Consider the following 20,363-nt stretch of genomic DNA (forward strand, 5'->3'; position numbering starts at 1 on the left):
ACACATACAGTAATTGGAACAGGGCCTGACATTAGCATGTTATAGCCATGCCCTAAGCATGTGGCCAGCAAACTGTATGTCCTTAAGATATCTTCAGTGTATGGCAGGTTGCTGACATGTCGTTCAAGGGTCACTAATGTTGCCTTGACATAAGTGGCATGATGTGGTCATGTCATCAACCTCTGTGGTCCTGTGGCTGTTTGCAGGTGTTTCCTCCAGGCCACCCTGGCTGGGACAGGGAAACACAGGGCGGGTGTCCGCGGCCTGAAACTACTAACACAGTCACTCCATGATGACCCACAGGTAGATGGAGAGGGTGGCATCCAGGATCTCTGCTCCCCCAGATCCTTATGAGGGACTGGAGGGGACAGAAGGGGGGTGCCAGATGTTCTTTGGAAATATTACAATTTTGTGCCAGCCACTACACAGTGAGTACGCACTATCCATCAGTCCATTACATAGACGTGGCAGTAGAGGCCCACTTAGAGACCGTTGGTGTCTCCGGTTAAACCCAGGGTGATGCTCACTAAGCTACCACAGGCTGCAGGGAGACGAAGAGAGATGACCTCAGAGATGAGGAGAGATGGCCTCAGTGACAGAGAAACCAGGAGGCCTAGCCAGAGGTCCAATGAACAGTAGAGGGTCGGCAAGGTTGGGGAACACTTCATCTCTTATGACCATGCCCCCGTCCCAAATAATAACCCAGGCTGCCCCCCTAGGTGGAAACAATGACACAATCAGCTCCCAATACCAAGGCCCTGACATCACGGGGTGGGGGGGGATGGGGGAGGGAGGAGGATGGCCGAGGTGGGGGGGGCGGTGCCCCGCCCCTTGGCAGGCCCCTGCGGCCAATGGGAGGGCCTTGGAAGAGGCCCGGGCCGCCTCCGGAGCTTCAAAAACATGTGAAGAGGGAAGAGGTTGCAGAAGGAGCCTTAGCAGCTGCCTCAGTTCTCAGAGGGTCCTTGGAGCTACTGCCACCGCCGCCCACTGCCAGCCAGCATGTCCTCTGCTCACTTCAACCGGGGCCCTGCCTATGGCTTGTCTGCTGAGGTCAAGAACAAGGTAAGGCCCCCACCAATGGGTCGTCAGCAGAGGTCAGGAACGAGGTAGGGCCCCCGCCTGGCCCACACACCCTAGCAGGCCAGAGGCCCACTCTTGGGGTTCCCTGGACCCCCTCTTGCCTATCCCATGTGACTTGGAACCAGAAAGGGAAAAAGGACAGATACAGGGTAGGGTCCGCCTTAATCCCCACCCTGAGCATCCCAGAGCCCTCAGCTACTGTTGGGGGGTGGGCAAAATGGGGGGCATACAGGCATCCACAGGTCAACTGAGGGGGTCGGTCCCTTGTAAAGATCCCCACTTGATCAGAATCTTCTGTTAATCTGTCACCTGTTGCTTATGTGTTCCTGGGGTGCTGGGAAAGGGCTTGATTTTCCTCACACACCCCCATCTCGGAAGGAAACCGGGGAGTGCTTTAGAGCTGGGATTCTGGGGAGATCCTGAAGGGAGAGGCAGACAGCTGGGGAGGTCAGAGTGTGAGCATTAGGGACACGGCAGGGGTCTCCTAATTTTGAGCTGGAAAAACATCCAGACATCGCCTTCCTGATATGGCTGAGTATAATGAGGTCCGGAGAGGAGAGGCGAGGAGTTTGGGTTCTACATAAAGGAGTTGCAGAACTAGGATCCTGGCCTCACGTCCCTGGAAACACACACACACACCACGGAATGGGGTTCAGCTTCTCCAGGGCAGTGAACTTCCAACTCCCTGGAATGCTCCCCTGAGCGTTGCCAGGAGAGGAGTCCCAGCGCCCCATTTGACAGAGGGGATCATTGAGGCCCAAGGTGGCTTTTCCCAGCGTACAGGGAGGAAGTGGGGAGCTGGGATTGGATCCTGGGTCGGGGGATCCTCGCGGCTGGAGGAGGGGGCTGGTGGGGGGCGGGTGCTCGGGCCAGGCGGGATCCAGCGCCCCCCTCCTCCCCCCGGCGCCGGCCCCAGAGCTGCGCGAAGGCGCCGCGCCATATAAGGCGGCCTCAGGGAGCCCGGCCCGCGGGGCCGCGCTATATAAGGGCCGGTTTGCTTTATAAAGCCGGGCTGGTGGGGAGGGGGGCGGCAGGGCCGGGGCCAGGTGAGGGGCCTCCCTCTCCCACCTCCTCCTCCCCCAGCAGAAGGGCCAGCTGGGTCCCCCAGAGTCTTGGAAGCCTGTCTGGGCTGGGGCGGAGGGTTCTGGAGAAACGGAGGGGGCAGGGTTGGGGGGTGGAGAGGGTGAGAGACGCAGACAGAGATTCTGGGAGCCTGAGACTTGAGAGGGACGGATGGGGAGGGGAAGCCGGGAGCCAGATAAGACTGAGACAGGGCTGGAGAGGCCGAGAGGGGAGACAGACGAGCCCCACCCCCACAGAGGCAGGGAACCTGGAGTCGGAGACCAGAGCGACTGGCGGGCGAGAGGGGCGTGCCAAGCGCCCTGCCCCAGCCAGACACGAAGAGTTGGGGACAGGAAGACAGGGCCGTGGAAAGACAGAGCTGGGGAGAGACAGAGGCCATGGGGATGGGGATGGAGAGAGAGAGAGAGAGAGAGAGAGAGATACAGCCATGTGTGCATGCGGCCAGGATTAAGACAAAGACAAGCCCCCCCCTCCAACCCCAAGCCTCCAGCGAGAGCCCAGGGGATGAGGACCTAGGGAGACACTGAGGCAGACAGACATGCAAGACAGAACAGTCCCAACGCAACGCAGGACTCAGAGCCACCTCCCTAAGGCTCCTCCTCCCCTGCTTGAGGCTCCCAGGGTCCCAGCAGAGGGTTGGGGGGGCAGGGCGGGGGGTCGGGGGAAGCTAAGCCCCAAGTTTGGCTTGGAGGGGGAACCGAGAGGCCAGGCACCGCCCCCCACCCCCAGCTGAGTACCCCGCTCTCCACCCTCCCCTTGTCTTCATTCTCTGGTGCCAAACCTCAGAATGTCCGGAATGGCCCCCTGGGCAGGTGCCACCTCAGCCCTGGCCCTCAGCCCACTTCAGCGCCCCCATGGACGCTGGGGCAGAATTGCCTTCGTTGGGAAGGGATGAGAAAGATCAGGCCTAGGGAACCTTGAATTGGGTCCAGGGAGCTAAGTCTGCTCCCCAATGCATCCTTACCACCTTTTCTCTGTCCCCCACCCCCAGCTAGCCCAGAAGTACGACCACCAGCGGGAGCAGGAGCTTCGAGAGTGGATCGAGGGGGTGACAGGGCGCCGCATTGGGAGCAACTTCATGGACGGCCTCAAAGACGGCATCATTCTTTGCGAGTGAGTGGAGCTGGCTCTGCCTGGGCTGCCCCCGATCTGGGCATTTATCCCTTCCCCCTCACCCCCTCAACTCGGAGCTCAGAGCTGGGTTAGGCACTTTATAGCTGAAACCCTGAAAGAGCGGTGGTAAAGAATCATTGTACCCATTTCACAGGGAAGAAAACAGAGGCTCAGTTCAATAAAACACATCACCCAGAGTCCCGTTCTGTTCCCAACAGAAATGACCAGAATCTAGGCTTAACCACCACGCAGAGAGGGCAGGCCCATTTATGGTCTCCAGAGTTCCAAGAAAGAGGTTCCAAGAAAGAGTTCCAAGCATAGTGTGCTCAAGGAGCAGCTAAAAGGCAGCGGGCAACAAGGGCCTTTCGTCACTGGCTTGGTGACAAGAGAATTATGCCATGGTAATTTGAGTAGGTCTTGGTTTTCTGCTCTTCTCAGAACTTAAATCACCGAGAGGAATGTTTCCCTGGTTCCAGATTCCACAGTGACACTACTGCAGGATAGGGCCCTGAGGCCATTGGGGTCCTGTCTGTATCTCTGAGTCTCATCCAGGGCAGGGTGACTGTGATGGCCAAAGAGTGACCTTGGGAAGCTTCCCAATGGTGCAGGCGTAGCAAGATCTAGGTGCTGGAAAGGTGGCACGGTGGGGAGATGTTGTTCTACCATATCCAGTGGGAATAAGGAGGACGGGGACATCTTGGTGTCCCAGCTCAGACAGGGTTGCTCGGGCCTTAAAGATCTAGAACTACCCACCCACTCAGTCATTCATGCACCAAGAATTTACGGAGCACCTGCTGTGTGCCCGCTCTAGGCACTGGGGAAAGTAAACAAAACAGACTCACCTCTGAGCCCACATAGAGCTTGAGTCCCAGTGGGGGAGACTGATCAAGTAATTAATGAAATAATCCAGTACTTGCCTGTGGTGGCAAGTGCCATGGAGAAGAGAAGCAGGGAAGGATGGGGGAGGGGAGGGTCGGGTAGAGCAAAGGGTTGCTGCTTTGCACAGAATGGTCTGAGAGGTCTTTCGGAAGAGGTAGCATTTAAGCAGAATCTTGGATGAAGTGAGTGAGGGGGCTGGGAGGGCATCTGAGGAAAGAGTGGGCCAGGCTGAGGGAGGAGGAGAGGGACAGCTGTGCAAAGGCCCTGAGGTGCGAGCAAGCATCTTGTGTTGAAGGAACAGTGAGGAGAGATTAGGGGAAGTGGAGGGAGTTTGCTGGGGGTCTTTTAGTCACGCTAAGGATTAGGGTCTGTATGCTAAAGGGAGACTGGGGGGCAGATCTGAGCTGGGAGTAGCTAGAATTATTTTGAAAAGGCCATTCTAGCTACGAGGGTCTGCAGGGGACAAGGTAGAAGCTGGACACCATAGGAGGCCCCTGCAAGAGCCCCGGAGAGACACACCGGGCAGCTCAGAGCAGGGCAGAGGTGGCAAGGAGCCATAGGCTTCTGAATATCTTCCGAAGGCAAGAGCCAGTGGCCATGTGGAGGGGTTGGGTGTGGGAATGGGAGAGAGGGATAGGAGAGTCAAGTGAGGGCTTTGCCTGAGCCCCTGGGAGGGTGTTTCCTGAGCCTGGGAGTATGGAGGGAGCCGAGTTGGGGGAAGTGGGTGCCAGGAGTCTGGAGTGGGGTGTCTTTGATTCAAGATGCCATGGAGGGCGCTGGACTGGGGACTGGGAGTCCTGGCTGCAGGGAAATAGGGGGGAGTTGGGCGGATCAGTGGCATTGAAGGGCGAGAGACTGGAGGAGATCAAGGCGGTGAGTGTGGCCAGAGAAGGGAAGTCTGAGGCCTGAGCTGTGGGCTGTCCACAGTGCAGGTACCCCCTAAAGCTCAAGGAGATGGAAACGTGGTTGCCAGGGAGATGGGAGCGCAGCGGGAGACTTGCTTAGGGGGGATGAGGGGGCTTCCTGCTAGAGACCTGAGCCCAGCTTCCGGGAGGTTAGTTCTCCATCTCAGTGCTGCCTGCATGTGTGGGGTGGATCAGGGGGCTGCGGCTGGGCTGGCTGTAGTAGGAAAAGGCAAGATGGCCACTGGCTGTCATCCTGACCCCTTTGCCCACGGTTTTGGGCACGGGTGCGGAGGGCGGGGCTCACCTTTCTCCCTGCCCTCGCTGACCCCTTGTAGGTTCATCAATAAGCTCCAGCCAGGCTCCGTGAAGAAAGTCAATGAGTCTACCCAAAATTGGCACCAGGTGAGCCCAGGCTCTGTTTTACCTCTCTCAACCCCTGGCCCATAGCCTCTCAGCCCCCCACCGCGCTCCCCCTCCACTGACCGCCTCCTGCTCCCCTCCAGCTGGAAAACATCGGCAACTTCATCAAGGCCATCACCAAGTACGGGGTGAAGCCCCACGACATTTTTGAGGCCAACGACCTGTTTGAGAACACCAACCACACCCAGGTGCAGTCCACCCTGCTGGCGTTGGCCAGCATGGTGAGTGGGGCCGAAGGGTAGGGGTGTGGGGCTGGGGCAGGGGTGGCTTTGGAGGGTCTAGGCTGTGAGGGGGGACACCCAAACGCAATGTGGGTGGGAGGGGGAGAGAAGGAGCCAGGGGGGGACAATGTAGCCCCGAGGCTCCCCCGCCAGCCCGCTGCTTCCTTCGCCCTCTCCAGGCCAAGACGAAAGGGAATAAGGTGAATGTAGGGGTGAAGTATGCAGAGAAGCAGGAACGGAGATTTGAGCCAGAGAAGCTAAGAGAAGGGCGGAACATCATCGGGCTGCAGGTACTGGCCCTTCCTCACCGGGGTCTTGCTGCTGAGCTGAGCAGGGATGGGGAGGGGAGGGGCGGGGGGCATCGAGGCGGCCAGGAGGGCACCCAGGTCCTGCAGACTTTGTGGCACAGAATATTTGGCTTTAACTCACACATATGGTAGGTACCATGCTTGCCATTTTCGTACCTTAACTCACTCCTCCACACAGATGGGGGAACGGGGGCCTGGAGAAGTGAGCTCACTGGCCGGGACTGCCCAGGAAGATAAGTGGCTGGGCTAGGGCTCGAACCCTGGAGGTCAGGCCCTGGTGCTCCACACTTACAGATCATGGGACATGCCTTCTCTGGACCTCAGTTTCCAGTCCGGACCCCTGAGACTGGACGCCGTGGCTTGTTAGAGGGCCGCGCAGGCATCCGGTGACATGTGATGTCTCATGGCCGGGGGTGAGGCTCTCTGCGATCTTTGGGGTGACTCTCCTTCTGCTTTGCTAGATGGGCACCAACAAGTTCGCCAGCCAGCAGGGCATGACGGCCTATGGCACCCGGCGTCACCTGTACGACCCCAAGCTGGGCACGGACCAGCCCTTGGACCAGGCCACCATCAGCCTGCAGATGGGCACCAACAAAGGAGCCAGCCAGGTGTGTGAGGGGGGATCCTGGGGTGGGGCTGGTGGGGCCCCAGTCCTCCGCGGTTCCCCCCTCCCCCGCCCCCACCCCAGGCCTGACCTCTCTGCCCTCTGCAGGCCGGCATGACTGCACCTGGGACCAAGCGACAGATCTTCGAGCCCGGGCTGGGCATGGAGCACTGTGACACGCTTAACGTCAGCCTGCAGATGGGCAGCAACAAGGGGGCCTCGCAGAGGGGCATGACGGTGTACGGGCTGCCGCGCCAGGTCTACGACCCCAAGTACTGCCTGACGCCCGAGTACCCGGAGCTGGGCGAGCCCACCCACAACCACCACGCGCACAACTACTATAACTCCGCCTAGGGCCCTGGGCCCCCACCCCGCCTTCCCCACCAGGGAGGCTGGCTGCTGCTCTCGGCAGGGCCAAGCCGGCCCCGCCGACCCCCTCCCCCTGCATGGCGTCCTCCAGCCCCCTGGCACCTGCCTACAGGGTTAGCGTTTGGGGGGGCAGACTGGGGGGAGTTGTAGGTTGGGGGGGAAGGGAGACCCTCTTCCCCGGAGCGCCGCAGGATCCTACATTGAGCCGGGTGTGCCCAACAGCACCCAAAGGACGCACTGAGCGCAGCTACCCCAGCTGTCCCCCCTCCACTCCCTCCCAGGTGGGTCCCCGCAGGACAAGAGGTCCCCCCAAGCAAAGCCCCCAGAGCCCAGGCTCGGCCTGCCCCCACCCCATTCCCGCAGTGGGAGCAAAGTGCATGCCCAGAAACCCAGCGGACACACGCGGTTTGGTTTGCAGCGACTGGCATGTGTGGATGTGACAGCGGCGTTTGTCAACGCGAGCACTTTCTTTTTCTATTTCACTGGAGCACAATAAACAGCTGTAAAATCATTGCCTCGGGGCTGCTCTGTCCTGGAGCTGCGTGGCTCTGGCGCATGCGCCGACAGCCAGGCCTCAGAAGCGCTCCGTCTCCCCCCATACACTGGGGCGCGGGCACACATACCACACACACCGTGAGACAGACAGACACACACACACACGGAGCCCACAGCCCTTGGCTGGACCCAGGACAGGCACGCACTCACACACAAAATCCACACACACGCACTTGTGTGTACAGTGTGCATATACTCTGCAGCCTTGGGTACACACACACTCCCCTTTCAGACAGATTCATGCAGGACCCGCTTCCATTCAAGACACATCAACACACAGCCTCCCCCCCAACACACATGGTACCCACACACACGCTCAGCTCTGGCGTGCCTCTCTGGGAAGCCTGGGGTTGGGGTGAAAAAGCGCCCTAGCACTGGGACAGGCACAATGGGGTGTGAATCACAGTTCTGCTTCCCACTAGCTGGGTGACCTGCGGCAACTCGCTTGCCCTCCCTAGGCCCATTTTCCATCAGGAAGAGGACAGACAGACTCCTGGGGACAGGGGGAGGTTGACATGAAACAGACGGGGGATGACATTTGGCACTGACTGATGAAAATGGACAAGCCGGGTCCTGGAGGCTCCCGTGGGCAGCAGGGCCCCTTCCGCCGTGGGAGGGCAGGTGGACAGGTGGGAGGAGACGAGGCAGTGGAGGACGTGGGCACTTTGGGGGCCCAGAGCAATGGCCCTTTGAACACTGGCACAGAGCCGGTGAGTAGCATTGCCTGGCACAGCTGCCCTGTGCACTCGGCTCACCTCTTCTTAGGGCTGATTCCTGAGCCTGGCCTGCCAGCCCAGGGCCCTAGGAATGTGCGGACAGCCTCAACCTCCCCACATTTCAGAGGGGACCCTGTCTCCCCAGGGATGTGGGCCCTGGTCGTCCTGCCTGGAAGCCACCACCTGCAGAATTCCAAGGAGAGAACGCAGCCATGGCGGGGAGGGGCTAGAGATCCGTGCTCTTCCCTCCTTCCCCGTAGCGGGGATGATGCTGGAACACGGGGACTTGCAGAGACAGACACCAGAAGACCGACACGCACAGACGCATGCAACCCCTGGGGCCTCGTAAAAGGGATTCCAGGCGCTCTTGGCCTGTCCAGGGCAAGTCCTGCTCCCCCAGGACCAGCATGGGGAAGCTATGCCGAGGAGGATCCATGCCTGGCCCAGGGCCTGCCTCCTCGGGAAAACAGCACCATATTAGCACTTGGCCTGTGTGCTTGGGGTGGGCGGGCCCTGGAAGCCAGAGGAATGAGCCCCCTTTCTGCTGGACCCCTGAGGGCACCCCCACCGACCCAGGCTCCTGTCCATGGCTCTGCCCACCCCCACTGGCTCCTTCCTGGGCCAGACGACCTTACCTGGGACTTTGGAGGGGGAGGTGGGAACACCAGGGAAGGGCATGTCAGGGGCTGGGTGGGCCTGTGGGGGTGGGGGGTGCATGCCAGACCCAGCGCCTGGCCTAGTGGCCCAGGCTTTCAGCCAGCTCAGCATCTCCCTCCCTCGACTGTTCACACCCCTTACTGCCCTGGGTGGGTTCCAGAGTCATTCAAACCTAGGCACTATGTTGGGGCCCTTCCAGCCTCAGCATGGTCCAGAAGGTTCCATCATCCTTCCTGCTATACCAAGGAGGAACGCAAAGCACAGGTCACCTGGTGCCCAGGCTGGAGGCCGGGAGCAGGTGCCGATCAGCCCCAGGCAGCCAGAGCACCAGGATCTCCATAACTGCGAGACTGCCTAAGGCCACTGTGCAACACACAGCTGTTCACCATAAGCTGGGTTCAGAGGCATTTTTTTCCAGAATCACCAAGCGATTCACTCAATTCCACCATGACCTAGAGGCCACATCAGGTCCCACAGGATAAGGGCTCCATCTCATGAGACTGTCCCTCTGCTTTTGGGCCCATTGCCAAGTCCAGGTTGTCACCCGTGCTTCTGATCCATCAGTAATAGGTCAGGGCTTCCCATGACCACCTCCCCAGGTTTGACTCAGTTACTAGAGTGGCTCACAGAACTCAGGGAAACACTGTATCTTACTAGATTAGCGGTTTATTAGAAAAGAACATAAATCAGGAACAGCCAGAGGGAAGAGGCACCTAGGCCGAAGTGCGGGGCACGGAGCGTGGAGTTCCCACTCCCTCTGCAGGTGCCCCACTCTGCCGGCAGCCCCACAGCTCACCAGCCCCGAGCTCAGCGGATCTCACTGAAGTCTTTATACGGCTTAACCTGCAGCTCCCCTTTATCTCCTCAGAGCTTGTGGGAGTTACCGAGGGGCCCACTTGGTAAGCACACCGTCTTTTTGGTGACCAGCATCAACTCAGGTGTGTTCAAAAGGGGCGCTGTTGAGTGACACCATCGTTCAGGAAACTGCAAGGGTTTGAGGAACTCTGTGCCAGGAACCAGGGACAAAGGCCACTATTTATTGTACCTCGCACGTGCAGCTGGCCCCATGTCCAGCCTTCAGTGACCCCCTCATCACCCCTGGAAAAAGGTCCCTTTTGTGGACCCTACCCTCTTCTACCGTGCTCTCAATTCCTCCTCAAGGAATCTGCGAGCTGCTCCCTCAGCCTGGACCCTGGACTCACAGGAAGACAGACTCTGGGCCATGAAGCCAGGCCTCCCGGGCTCAATGCTCAGCTCTGCAGCCTTCTGGCTGGGGGACTTCAACCAGTAACTTGCCATTTCTGGCCCAATTTGTCACCTGTGAGCCTGGGGCACCTACCTCATGGGGGGACAGGGTGGGCCTGGAGTGTTACTTCCGTCAGGTCACCCCCCACCCCAGGAAGCCGCCTCTGATCGTCCTGACCAACCTCCCACCCCACCCCAGGCTCCACTGGTCCCATTTTGTTGTGCGTCTAAGTGCCTGGCCAGACGTCCGTGGGTTCCTTGGGCCCAGCACTGCCCTGGTTTCACCCCGAATGTGTGTCACGTGGACAAGATGGACAGTTTGGACTAACCAAACCCCATCTCCAAAGGCCCGCCGGGCCACCTCCGAATGCCTCTGTCTCCTCCTCTCCCTCACTGAGCCCCTGGGCCTGACCCAGAACCCAGGAAATCACAGGGAGGCAGGAGTTTGCATCGGCTGCTTTATTTAAGGGCTTGTGGCTGACAGCTAGCCCCGACCCAGCCCCTTCTCAGCTACAAAAGCAACTGAACATGAAAAGGGGCTGTTCTGCCAGGGCCTGGCCAAGGGGGCTACGGGACCGTGGCTCTCAATCTCAGGCCACAGGCCTTGGAAGGCAGGGAAGGAGGGAGGGCAGTCCAGTTCAAACGGGCAAGGTGCTGGTGAAGTGGCTGAGGAGGCCGGAGGGTCCCGAGGCAGCCTCTGCTGGCAGGAGCAATCAAGTTCAAGGCTTTCAGAGCCCAGTGATGCACTTCAGACCCCCAGGGGGCCCAACAACCCCACCTCACCTCCAGTCCCTGCCCACAAGCACACCGCCAAGGTCACACTTACAACCGCACTCACTCACAGCCACACACACTCCATATACACAGAGGGCTGGGAAGGCCCTGGACCCACACCCTGGACCCTGGAATGTCTCTGGACTGGCAGCCAAAGGGGCAGGTCCATGGCAGGCGGCGCTGCCAGGGGAGCGGGTCCTCTGCGTCGCTACTGATTGGCTGCCTCACAGGCATCTATCCAATCGCTGTACACGTCCACTGGTTCTGACAAGTCTGGGCCGCTGAAGTCAAGGACGACCGGTGGCACAGGGCCCCTTCCCCGTATACACCTCTCACTGGTATCAGCCAGGTCCCTGCCCTGCACCCTATGGAAACCAGCAGGTGGCTCCTCTTCCCCCGGGCAGCCACAGCCCTGCACTGCGGCAAAGAGCAGGGCCAGATGAGCAGAGACTTGAGTCCGGTCCCTCTGCTCCTGGCCAGGTGCCCTGGGGCAGCCCACCCGGGGCAGGGGAGCCCTGACTGCCCCCAACCCTTCCCACCCGACCCCCCCTTCCAGGAAAAGCCTGGTTTCCCAAGGATACATGTGATGGGCGTCTGGAATTCCTCTAGGCACACGGTACAAGAGATGACTCCAGTGTTGCGGGCACGATCCCTGGAACAGGAGGAGGGGGAGGGACTGGTGAGTAAAGGAGCCTGTGTCTCTCGGTGACGATCCCCCCCCTCCCCCCCGGGAAGGCCTGGGGCAGAGAGGAGGATGGTGGGAGCAGGGAAGCCGCCGCCCGACTGTGGGAGGAGGGAGGAGGCCAGGCCCCCACTCACATTTTTACGTCACAAGACTTCTCGTGGTTGCAGAAGGGGCAGGTGAACTGGGTCTCTAGGGTGCCGGTCATCTTCTTTTTGGGGGGTGGCTTCCGTTTTGACTTTCTGCGCCCCATGTCTGAAGGACGGCAAACCTGGGGGGGGCGGTGGGAGCGGAAGTCAGCAACTCGGGGAATCCACAGAGCCCTCCAGCTTGATGCTCTAGGAGGCAGGCTGGGAAGGCAGCCTGGCTGGCAGCTCAGGCCCTGCCCCTGAGGGAGGAGGCGCCCAGTCCCCAGGCAGGTGGACAGTCCGGGCACACTCTGGGCAGGGGGCATGGCAGCAGGCTCTGGCATCAATCAGGAAGCCTGAGTTCTTTTTTTTTTTTTAATTTTTTAATTTTTAATTTATTTGACAGAGAGATCACAAGTAGGCAGAGAGGCAGGCAGAGAGAGAGGAGGAAGCCGATGATTTTAGGAGCAGCTGCTCCTCTCGTCAAAGGGACATGCAAGGAAGCAACGACACTCAAGGCATTTGGCAGATTCTCGGGATGAACCTCCTGGGCCGCTCTCTACAGATAAAGAACTGGTGGGCAGAAGAGATGGGAGAAGCATCAAGTATACAGAAATGCCACATACCAAGTCTGAGGACAGGTGCCTGAGGCCAACATTTGGGGACTACACAGGTGGGGTGAGGAGCAGGGTAAGGAGGGAGGAGGGGCAGGTGGGGGGGGGTTGGATGGAACCTGGGGGCAGTGAGGAGAGGAAGGATGAAATCTCTCTCTTTTTTTTTTTATAAAAGATTTTCTTTATTTATTTGACACAGAGAGACAGAGAGAGAGATCACAAGTAGGCAGAGAGGCAGGCCGTAGGGAGGGGAAGCAGGTTCCCCGCTGAGCAGAGAGCCCGATGCGGGGCTCGATCCCAGGACCCTGAGACCATGACCCGACCTGAAGGCAGAGGCCTAACCCACTGAGCCGCCCAGGTGCCCCCGAAATCTCTGCCTTTCTAAGGCATCATGGAGATCCCGGCAGAGGTCTGGATGAAGCCGGAACCAGGGCTGGGCTGTTCAGCAAGGAGGGACCGCAGTGGCTCAGAGTCTGAGGTGCGTCAGCTGAGTGGGTGTGGCGAGAGGAGGGGTCCAGGATGACTCCCACAATGGTGGCGGATGGAGAGGGTGAGTGGGAGAGAAGGTGGCATCGTTCTCTGATGTCTAACACACAGGAAGAACAACACATCTTGGAATGTCCAAGAACAGACATCTTGGAAGCAGGGGGGACCACTGAGCACATCTCCCCTGCCAGACACTGTGCTCAGGGCTCCATGATCACCGAACCTGGGAGTGCCTTCCCAAAGCACTCTCCCCCCTTGCTGCTGCCCCTCTCCCCAGTCCGTGTGGCTTTAACTATTCCACGCTGACACGAGAGGCCAGAAGCCTGCCACAATCAACAGAAAAATAAATTTCACTCATGTTTAGCGATCGCTCTCTACATCCCATCCTCATTCTTGACCTGGGGTGTTCCCAATTCTGAGTGTCCAGAAGTAGTCATACGGAATACCCACAAGCCCCAGGAAGCCCCCATGCTGCCTCCCCTCCTTTGCTCTGAATCCCAACAACACTGTCTCTCTCCTCTAGCTCATTAACAAACACAGTTATTATATACATCCTTAAAAACCACCACCTCATGGGGTACCTGGCTGGCTCAGTGGGTTGAGCGTCTAACTCCTGATTTCCGCTCAGGTTATGAACTCAGGGTCATGGGACGGAGTCCCGCGTAGGACTCCCTGCTCAGCACACAGTCTGCTTGAGATTCTCTCTCTCTCCCTCTGCCCCTGCCGGAGCTCACCAGCTGGAGCACTCTTTCTAAACAAAAAGACAACCACCTCTTCACTCTCTGGGCTTTTCTAGAAGAGCTGTCTGCACTCACTGCCTGCATTCATTTCCTCCCACTCTCCCCCTACCTCCCCACCGGTCTGCTCATCCCCGCCTCAGGGCACTGAACACGTTGGTCCCTCTTCCCACCCTTCCCCCTGCGGTTCTCAGAACTCACTGATGGCTCCTTTCGGTTTCTGCTGCTGCTGCTCCCCCCAGCCCCAACGTCTCTAATGGTACATGAGCCCCCAAGGTCAATCTTTGGGGGTCTACTTCATTTGCATTCACCTCCGTGGAGATCTCGCCCCACTGCAGGGCTTCAAATGCCTCCTCTATACTGATGCCTCCTGATCCCACCATCCTCAGTGTCTCCTCTCAACCGCAGACTGGCTCGTTGAACTGCCTCGGCTACACCTTCACCTGAGGCTAAGACACATTTAAACATAACTCAGCAGCTTGGTTTGTGTTTGTTTGTTTTGTTTTAATTTATTTGACAGAGATCACAAGTAGGCAGAGAAGCAGGTGGTAGTAGTGGCGGGGGGAGCAGGCTCCCTGCCGAGCAGAGAGCTGGATGTGGGGCTCGATTCCAGGACCCTGAGACGAGGACCTAAGCAGAAGGCAGAGGCTTAACCCACTAAGCCACCCAGGCACCCCAGCAGCTTGGTTTTGGGATGCTCTTCTGGTCTTCCCCATCTCAGCAGACAGCAAATCCATCTATCCAAAAAAACTTGGACTCACCCTTGATTCCTTTCTCTCCCTCTCACACCCGTTATCTCATCGTGATCTTACCGCTCTGCCTCTAAAAGAAATCCAGAATCTGCCCACTTCTCCCCAAGACCAAGGTCTGGGTCCAGAGTCCCCGTCATGCTCACACAGCCTCCTCACTGGTCTCCCTGCATCTCTTTCCCCGCCCACCTCCCTCCAAATGCAAATTATGTGGCGGCAGGGATTTCTGTCTTTTCTTTGTATCCCCAGAGCCTGGAACTGCTGGCACACAACTAATGTTTACGGAATAAATGAATGAATGAACCAATGCCAGGCCCTTTGCTAACCACAGCAAGGCTGCATTCGAGGCAGACAAAGTGCATGCTCTCACGGAACCTCTATTCTAGTAGAAGACGATAGACCCTCAACAACGTCGTGAGAAAAATTATTTCCATTATCAGTAAGTGCTATGAGATTAATCAATCAGGGCTAAGTGAATACCTCTGGAATGGGGCTACTTCAGGTAAGAGTGGGGTGGCAAGGACCCTCTGGGTAAAAGTCACTTAAGCGGAGGCCTGAATGATGAGACAGAGCAACCACGTGAAACAGTCCAACCTGATGGAACAGCAATTGCAAGGGCTGAGGTAGAAGCAGCTCCCCCCCCCCCTTTTCCCAGAAAGGGAAAGATTGGTACAGCAGAAGCTCAGTGAGCAATGGGAAAGGGTACGAGATGGGGCAGCCGAGGAATGCAGCCAGACCTCAAAGGTGTGGCCATTTCTACTGACCCATGTCTCTCCACTGCTAGGGGCAGTGTTTTGTTTTCCCAAAGCCGGTCGCGGGTACCATCTGTAACAGAATCACCTGACGGGGGGGATGGGGGTGGTGGTGGATATTTCCGAACCTCATCTCAGATCTGCCCCCAATGGAACAGCGTGGGAGGCACCATTTGCCCACCGCTGAATCCCCAGCACGGGTAGTGCCTGGTATGCATTAAGCGTTCAATAACTACTTGTTGAATGAATAAGTCTCTTGAATCAGAAGGTACGGATGCACCCCAGAATCTCCTTTTACCCAGCATCTGCAGCATCCCCAACCCCACAGCGAAAAAGGGGTCTGGCCTGTACACAAAGCTCCAGGGGCCTTAGCCTGCCCTGTGGTGACCTAAGTCCAAGCGCGCCAATGGGGCCCGGAAAAGGAATCGGTCCTCAACCCTGCCGTTACTCACGAGGCGGCAGGTGAGCGGTCCGTCCAAGCTCACCGAGGTTTCGGTGACGTCTCCCGCCGGCCGCCAGTGGGAGCCCGGCCACCGTGCAGCCGCGCTTAGCGGGCTGGGGTCCGAGGGAGCCAAGCTCCCCGGCAGGCCACCCCCCCCCCCAAGCCCCAGGTCCTCGACGCCTCCTCTGGGACCCCCTGAGCGTCCCCAAGCGGAAGATCGCCCAGTCACGCCAAGCCCAACGCCCGCCGGTGCGAACAGTCACCTACACTCTTCTCCCCTCGTTGCGACGGCTCGTTCACCGGGAGACAGTGACTTCCGTCTCCCGCCGGAAGCGGAAACCCTTCTCCTCTTCTTACCCGCGACGAGGACCGCCCCGCGGGCAGGCCCCGCCTCCTCCAGTGCACACGCGTACTCGCGTACCGGGCCCGGACGGCAGGGTCGCAGTGCGCCTGCGCGGAGGCGCGTGCGCCTCGGACTGTGGTACTGCGCAGCATCCCTTCTGCTGAGTTCTCAGGAGGGTAGATAACCGAGTTTCGGGAGCGGCGGTGGCTGAGTTTCCAGCGAGGGAAAGGCTGACTTGCCCTTGGCCGCAGCATCTTCACTTGTCTTTTCTCCTAGTTCAAGCCCCAGCCCCTCGCAGCCCACCAGGGTCTCCCCAACGGCGGACACATTCAAACATCTCAGGGCTAAGGAATTGCAGATACCATTACGGCTGAATCGGTGACGGGGGAGCTTGTCGGACTGTCTTCTCAAACTTTAATAAGAGCCTGCGGATCTTCTTAAAGTTCAGGTCTGATTCTTTAGGTCAAGTGTGCGGTCTAAAAGTCTGCATTTCCGACAAGCTCGCCCGTGACGTCCATGCTGCTAGTCCACGCACCACGCTGGGTGCTGAAGTTGTAAGAAAAGACTGGATAGGCATACGTGGACCAGACCACGTGGAGTGTTGTGGGCCATGTTAGGGACCGCTTTGGAGTTGGAGGTAGAAGGAATAAGGCTTTACGAATCCCACAACTTAGGGAAGAGGCTGGACATAAAGAATCAATTACTACACTCTTCAGGGTAGTACTGCACTGCCGCAGAGGAGAATGTGTGGCTCTCAAAGCATATGATGGCGGTGGGGACTGCCCAGCCAGCCTGAGAGCTTAGGGAAGGCTTCTCTGGGAGGCTGACGTTAAGGTTGAAATCTAAGGCTGGGCCGGAGTTACACAGAAACATGAAATTTCTGGAGTGAAGGAGAGAAAGGAATCAAAGATGAAAGCCACTGTCTGGAAGCCCTGGGTGCTGCCTCTCAGGGAGATGATTTCGAGGAGAAATTAAGCGTTGTATTCTAGCCATGATTTTTGAGACAAGCAAAAAGAGGTATGGGACAGGCCATTGGAAGTGGAGTCTGGGGCTCAGAGGAAGGATCTGGATGTGATTTTGAGAGCCACTCACCTATAGAGGTGATCTGAAGCCTTGGAGCCTGAGGAAGTCATCTGGTTTCAGGGTGAGGGGCAAAGTATGGCCAAAGAAGAGGGCTAAGAAGGAGACTAGGGGCACCCCATCCTTGGATGTTAGGAAAAGGTGTCAGCAAGAGACAGAACAGACTGATGAGGTAGGGCGGGGAGAGGTAGGTGTCCTTTTCCAGCAGCCTCCAGAAAAAGGTTATTTCAAAACAGGGAGAGTTGGTTAGCTGTCTCACATGTGGTTGAGACATTCACTGAGATGAGGAAAGAGAATTGACTCTTCTGACTCTGCAAGTATTTTGGTCTCTGGTGACCTTGATAAGAGCTGTTTTCATTAGAGCGTTCAGGAAAATAATTTGTATTGAGAGGTATTTTAAGTTGAGCTATCTTCAAGGTAACCCCTAGGGGGCAGTATTAGCCTTGGAACTGACTTAGCGACCTTTTTCAGTGCGGATACAAACTTGTATACGCTGTGGATGGAATCCCACTGTATGTTACCTTGAAATTTGCTATTACTCTGAATAGTCAAAACACATCCGAGTAGCTTTTGTTTTTAGTAGCTACACAATTCGTATTGCAACTCAGCCATGGTATATATGGACAATCCCTTATATGCTCATGATTGGCGGGTTTGTTAGTTTCTTTTCTTTCTCCTTCTATTTTCTATTTCTGTCTTTCTCACTTTCTCCTACCTTCCTTCCTACCCAGCTTTATTGAGATAATAAGTGACAGAAAATAAGTCTCAGGTAAAGTACAAAATTTCACGTTTTGACATAAGTGTCCACCCATGAAACCATCACCACAATTAAGATAGTGAATGTATCCATCACTCCCAAAAGGTGTCTTTTTAAAATTTTTTAAGATTTTATTTATTTAGGGGCACCTGGGTGGCTCATTTGGTTTAGTGGCTGCCTTCGGCTCAGGCCATGATCTCAGGGTTCAAGTCATGATCTCAGGGTCCTGCGATCAAGCCTCATATTGAGATCCCCACTCAGTGGGGAGACTGCTTCTCCGTTTCCCTCTGCCTGCTGCTCTGCCTTGTTGTGCTCTCTCTCAATCTCTCTGTCAAATAAATAAATAAAATCTTAAAAAAAAGAAAAAAGAAAAAAGACCAAACTCCTAGCATGGCCCACAGGGTCCTGCATGGCCTGGCCCTTCCTATTAAAGAAAAAAAAAAAAAAGATTTTATTTATTTGAGAGACAGAGACAGAGCATGAGGAGGGAGGAGGAGCAGAGTGAGAGAGAGAGAGAGCAAGAGGGAGAAGCAGACTCCCTGCTGAGCAGAGAGCCCGGTGACAACATAGGGCTTGATCTCAGGACTCTGAGATCACAACTTGAACCCTGAGATCATGGCCTGAGCCAAAGGCAGAGGCTTCTCTGACTGAGCCACTCAGATGCTCCAGCACCCCCCAAAAGTTTCTTCAAGTTTCTTCATAGTCAGTTCGTGCCCCTGCCCCTGCCCCCAGCCCCTGGCACCAACTGATCTGTTTTTAGATCCTATAGCCCTTATATTTTTCAGGAAGTCCTATGGACAGAATCATACGTTATGTACAGTCTTTTGACTTTAGCTTCTCTAGCTCAGCTCAGTCAGTTTGAGACTTGTCTGTGTGGCGTCTCTCAGTTGTTTCCTTCATTCTGTCACTAAGTTGTATCCCATTGTGTGGATGGACCACAGTTTGTTTATCCTCGCCCCTGTTGATGGCCGTGTGGGTTGTTTCCAGTTTGGGGCAGGTTATGAGTAGAGCTACTCGCAACCGTCTCATTATTATCTTTGTGTGGATGTACTTTTTCTTCTATTGTGTCTTCTTTCTTTCTGTCTTTGATTTTATTTATTTATTTGACACAGAGAAAGAGAGAACACAAGCAGGGGCAGTGGCAGAGGGAGAAGCAGGCTCCCCGCTGAGGAAGGAGCCTGAGCGGGGCACGATCCCAGGACCCTGGGATCAGGACCTGAGCCAAAGGCAGATGCTTAACCAACTTAACCACCCAGGGGCCCCTGTGTTTTATTTCTATACTAAAATATGTGATCCCTCCGGGTTTTAATTTTTGCCTCTTGTCTGAAGTAGGGCTTAGGCTCTGTCTTCTGGGAAAATTGACAAGGCAAATAACACCTTTCTGCGAAGTTACAGCATTGCCTTCAACCTGCGTCACGTTCTCATGTGTTCTTGAATTTGTTTCTGGATTTCCTCTGGATGTTTTCTCTGATCTGATGTCACATTGTTTTGATGACAGTGCATTTCGTAAGGCAGGTCTCTTACCTTCTTATTTCCGATTCTTGGCCTGCGAGGTTGTGGAGGGTATACACTGACCTCCACGACCAGCTGCTGGCCTCAAGAGAACACTACTGCCTCTCCTGGCCCTGGTGTGAGGAGCAGAGTTGGGGAGATAATAATATCCATGGTGATGGTGGTCGGATCACTAGAGGTTGCCTGTGGAGAGTGAGAGGAGGTGAGAGCCTGTGAGTGGCCTTGAGGAGCTCTGCCATCGTGTGACAGATGTTTAGAAGGCTTCTTTCTAACAGTGGCTGCATGCTAACTGGCATTCACCCCGAAGCAGGATGGAAGCCTTCCGAGGGCGAGGGTCTGCCCTGCCTTATTCTTTTTGGCTTTTCTTGGGTCTGCAGCTGCCTGACACAAGGCTAGGTGCTTGGCAGCAGTACTTGGTCGTTGCGGAGAAGGGGGCCTGGCTGACCATCCCGCTCCTTGCCCCTCATTCCCTGTGTCAGCTTGGATGTGTCACTTCTCCTTTCCACGTGCTGGGCCTGTGAACAGGGACATTGGGCTAATTCCACACTCTGGGCCCTGTGAACAGGGACATTGGGCTGACTTCTGATTCAGATCCCCGCCTGCCCGGAGCCTCTGAGTCAGTGGGAAGAGGCTGCGTAGCTGTGAACCGCCTGGACAGTTGTGGTTAAGATTAAGGGTCTGCCACTTCCTGGGCTTGACCTTGGGCACATCACTTAATCTGTCAAGCTTCTCGAATATCCTCAGAGAAGCAAGGATGACTCTGGCCCTGGCCTTATGGGTCGGGACTAGAAGTGATGGTGTTTTGTTGTTGTTGTTGTGTTTTTTTGTTTTTTTTTAAGATTTTATTTATTTATTTGACAGACAGAGATCACAAGCAGGAAGAGAGGCAGGCAGAGAGCGAGGAGGAAGCAGGCTTCCTGCAGAGCAGAGAGCCTGATGTGGGGCTCAATCATGACCTGATCCGAAGGCAGAGGCTTTAACCCACTGAGCCACCCAGGTGCCCCTTTGTTGTCAGCTGGAAGGAACCCAGGGCTAGCATTTTGGTGAGAGGGCTTTGCTTCATGTCCACAGGAACCCGCCCATCTATAACAAACGTAACAAGATCGACTTCTATTAAGTAGCAAATGAAAGTTGCCCCTTTCAGCCTGTTCC

General features: G+C 56.5%; 2 protein-coding genes across 6 annotated transcripts; one reads left to right on the forward strand and one right to left on the reverse strand.

The window, feature by feature from the left end:
- Positions 1-890: 890 nt before the first annotated feature.
- Positions 891-7,495, forward strand: CNN1 (calponin 1). Of its 2 annotated transcripts, none has more exons than XM_032311933.1 (7): positions 891-1,062; positions 3,155-3,276; positions 5,396-5,462; positions 5,564-5,701; positions 5,881-5,991; positions 6,591-6,617; positions 6,722-7,495. In XM_032311933.1, the coding sequence occupies exons 1-7, from the start codon at positions 1,000-1,002 to the stop codon at positions 6,965-6,967; spliced, it is 774 nt and encodes a 257-aa protein (XP_032167824.1). In that variant the 5' UTR covers positions 891-999; the 3' UTR covers positions 6,968-7,495. The 2 variants fall into 2 exon arrangements, with proteins under 2 accessions (XP_032167824.1, XP_032167814.1); XM_032311923.1 differs by having other exon boundaries at positions 892-1,062; positions 6,471-6,617.
- Positions 7,496-10,599: 3,104 nt separating this feature from the next.
- Positions 10,600-15,884, reverse strand: ELOF1 (elongation factor 1 homolog). 4 transcript variants are annotated; one of them, XM_032311970.1, is made up of 4 exons: positions 15,787-15,884; positions 11,749-11,882; positions 11,511-11,581; positions 10,600-11,202 (listed from the first exon to the last, which is right to left on the reverse strand). In XM_032311970.1, exons 2-4 carry the CDS (start codon positions 11,862-11,864, stop codon positions 11,138-11,140), a joined length of 252 nt encoding a protein of 83 aa, XP_032167861.1. In that variant the 5' UTR covers positions 11,865-11,882; positions 15,787-15,884; the 3' UTR covers positions 10,600-11,137. The 4 variants fall into 4 exon arrangements, with proteins under 4 accessions (XP_032167861.1, XP_032167844.1, XP_032167836.1 ...); XM_032311953.1 differs by having other exon boundaries at positions 10,600-11,207; positions 15,787-15,859; XM_032311945.1 differs by having other exon boundaries at positions 15,783-15,855.
- Between the last annotated feature and the right edge of the window lie 4,479 nt (positions 15,885-20,363).

This window comes from Mustela erminea, chromosome 1 (assembly GCF_009829155.1).
Source record: "Mustela erminea isolate mMusErm1 chromosome 1, mMusErm1.Pri, whole genome shotgun sequence".
Classification (NCBI taxonomy): Eukaryota; Metazoa; Chordata; class Mammalia; order Carnivora; family Mustelidae; genus Mustela; species Mustela erminea.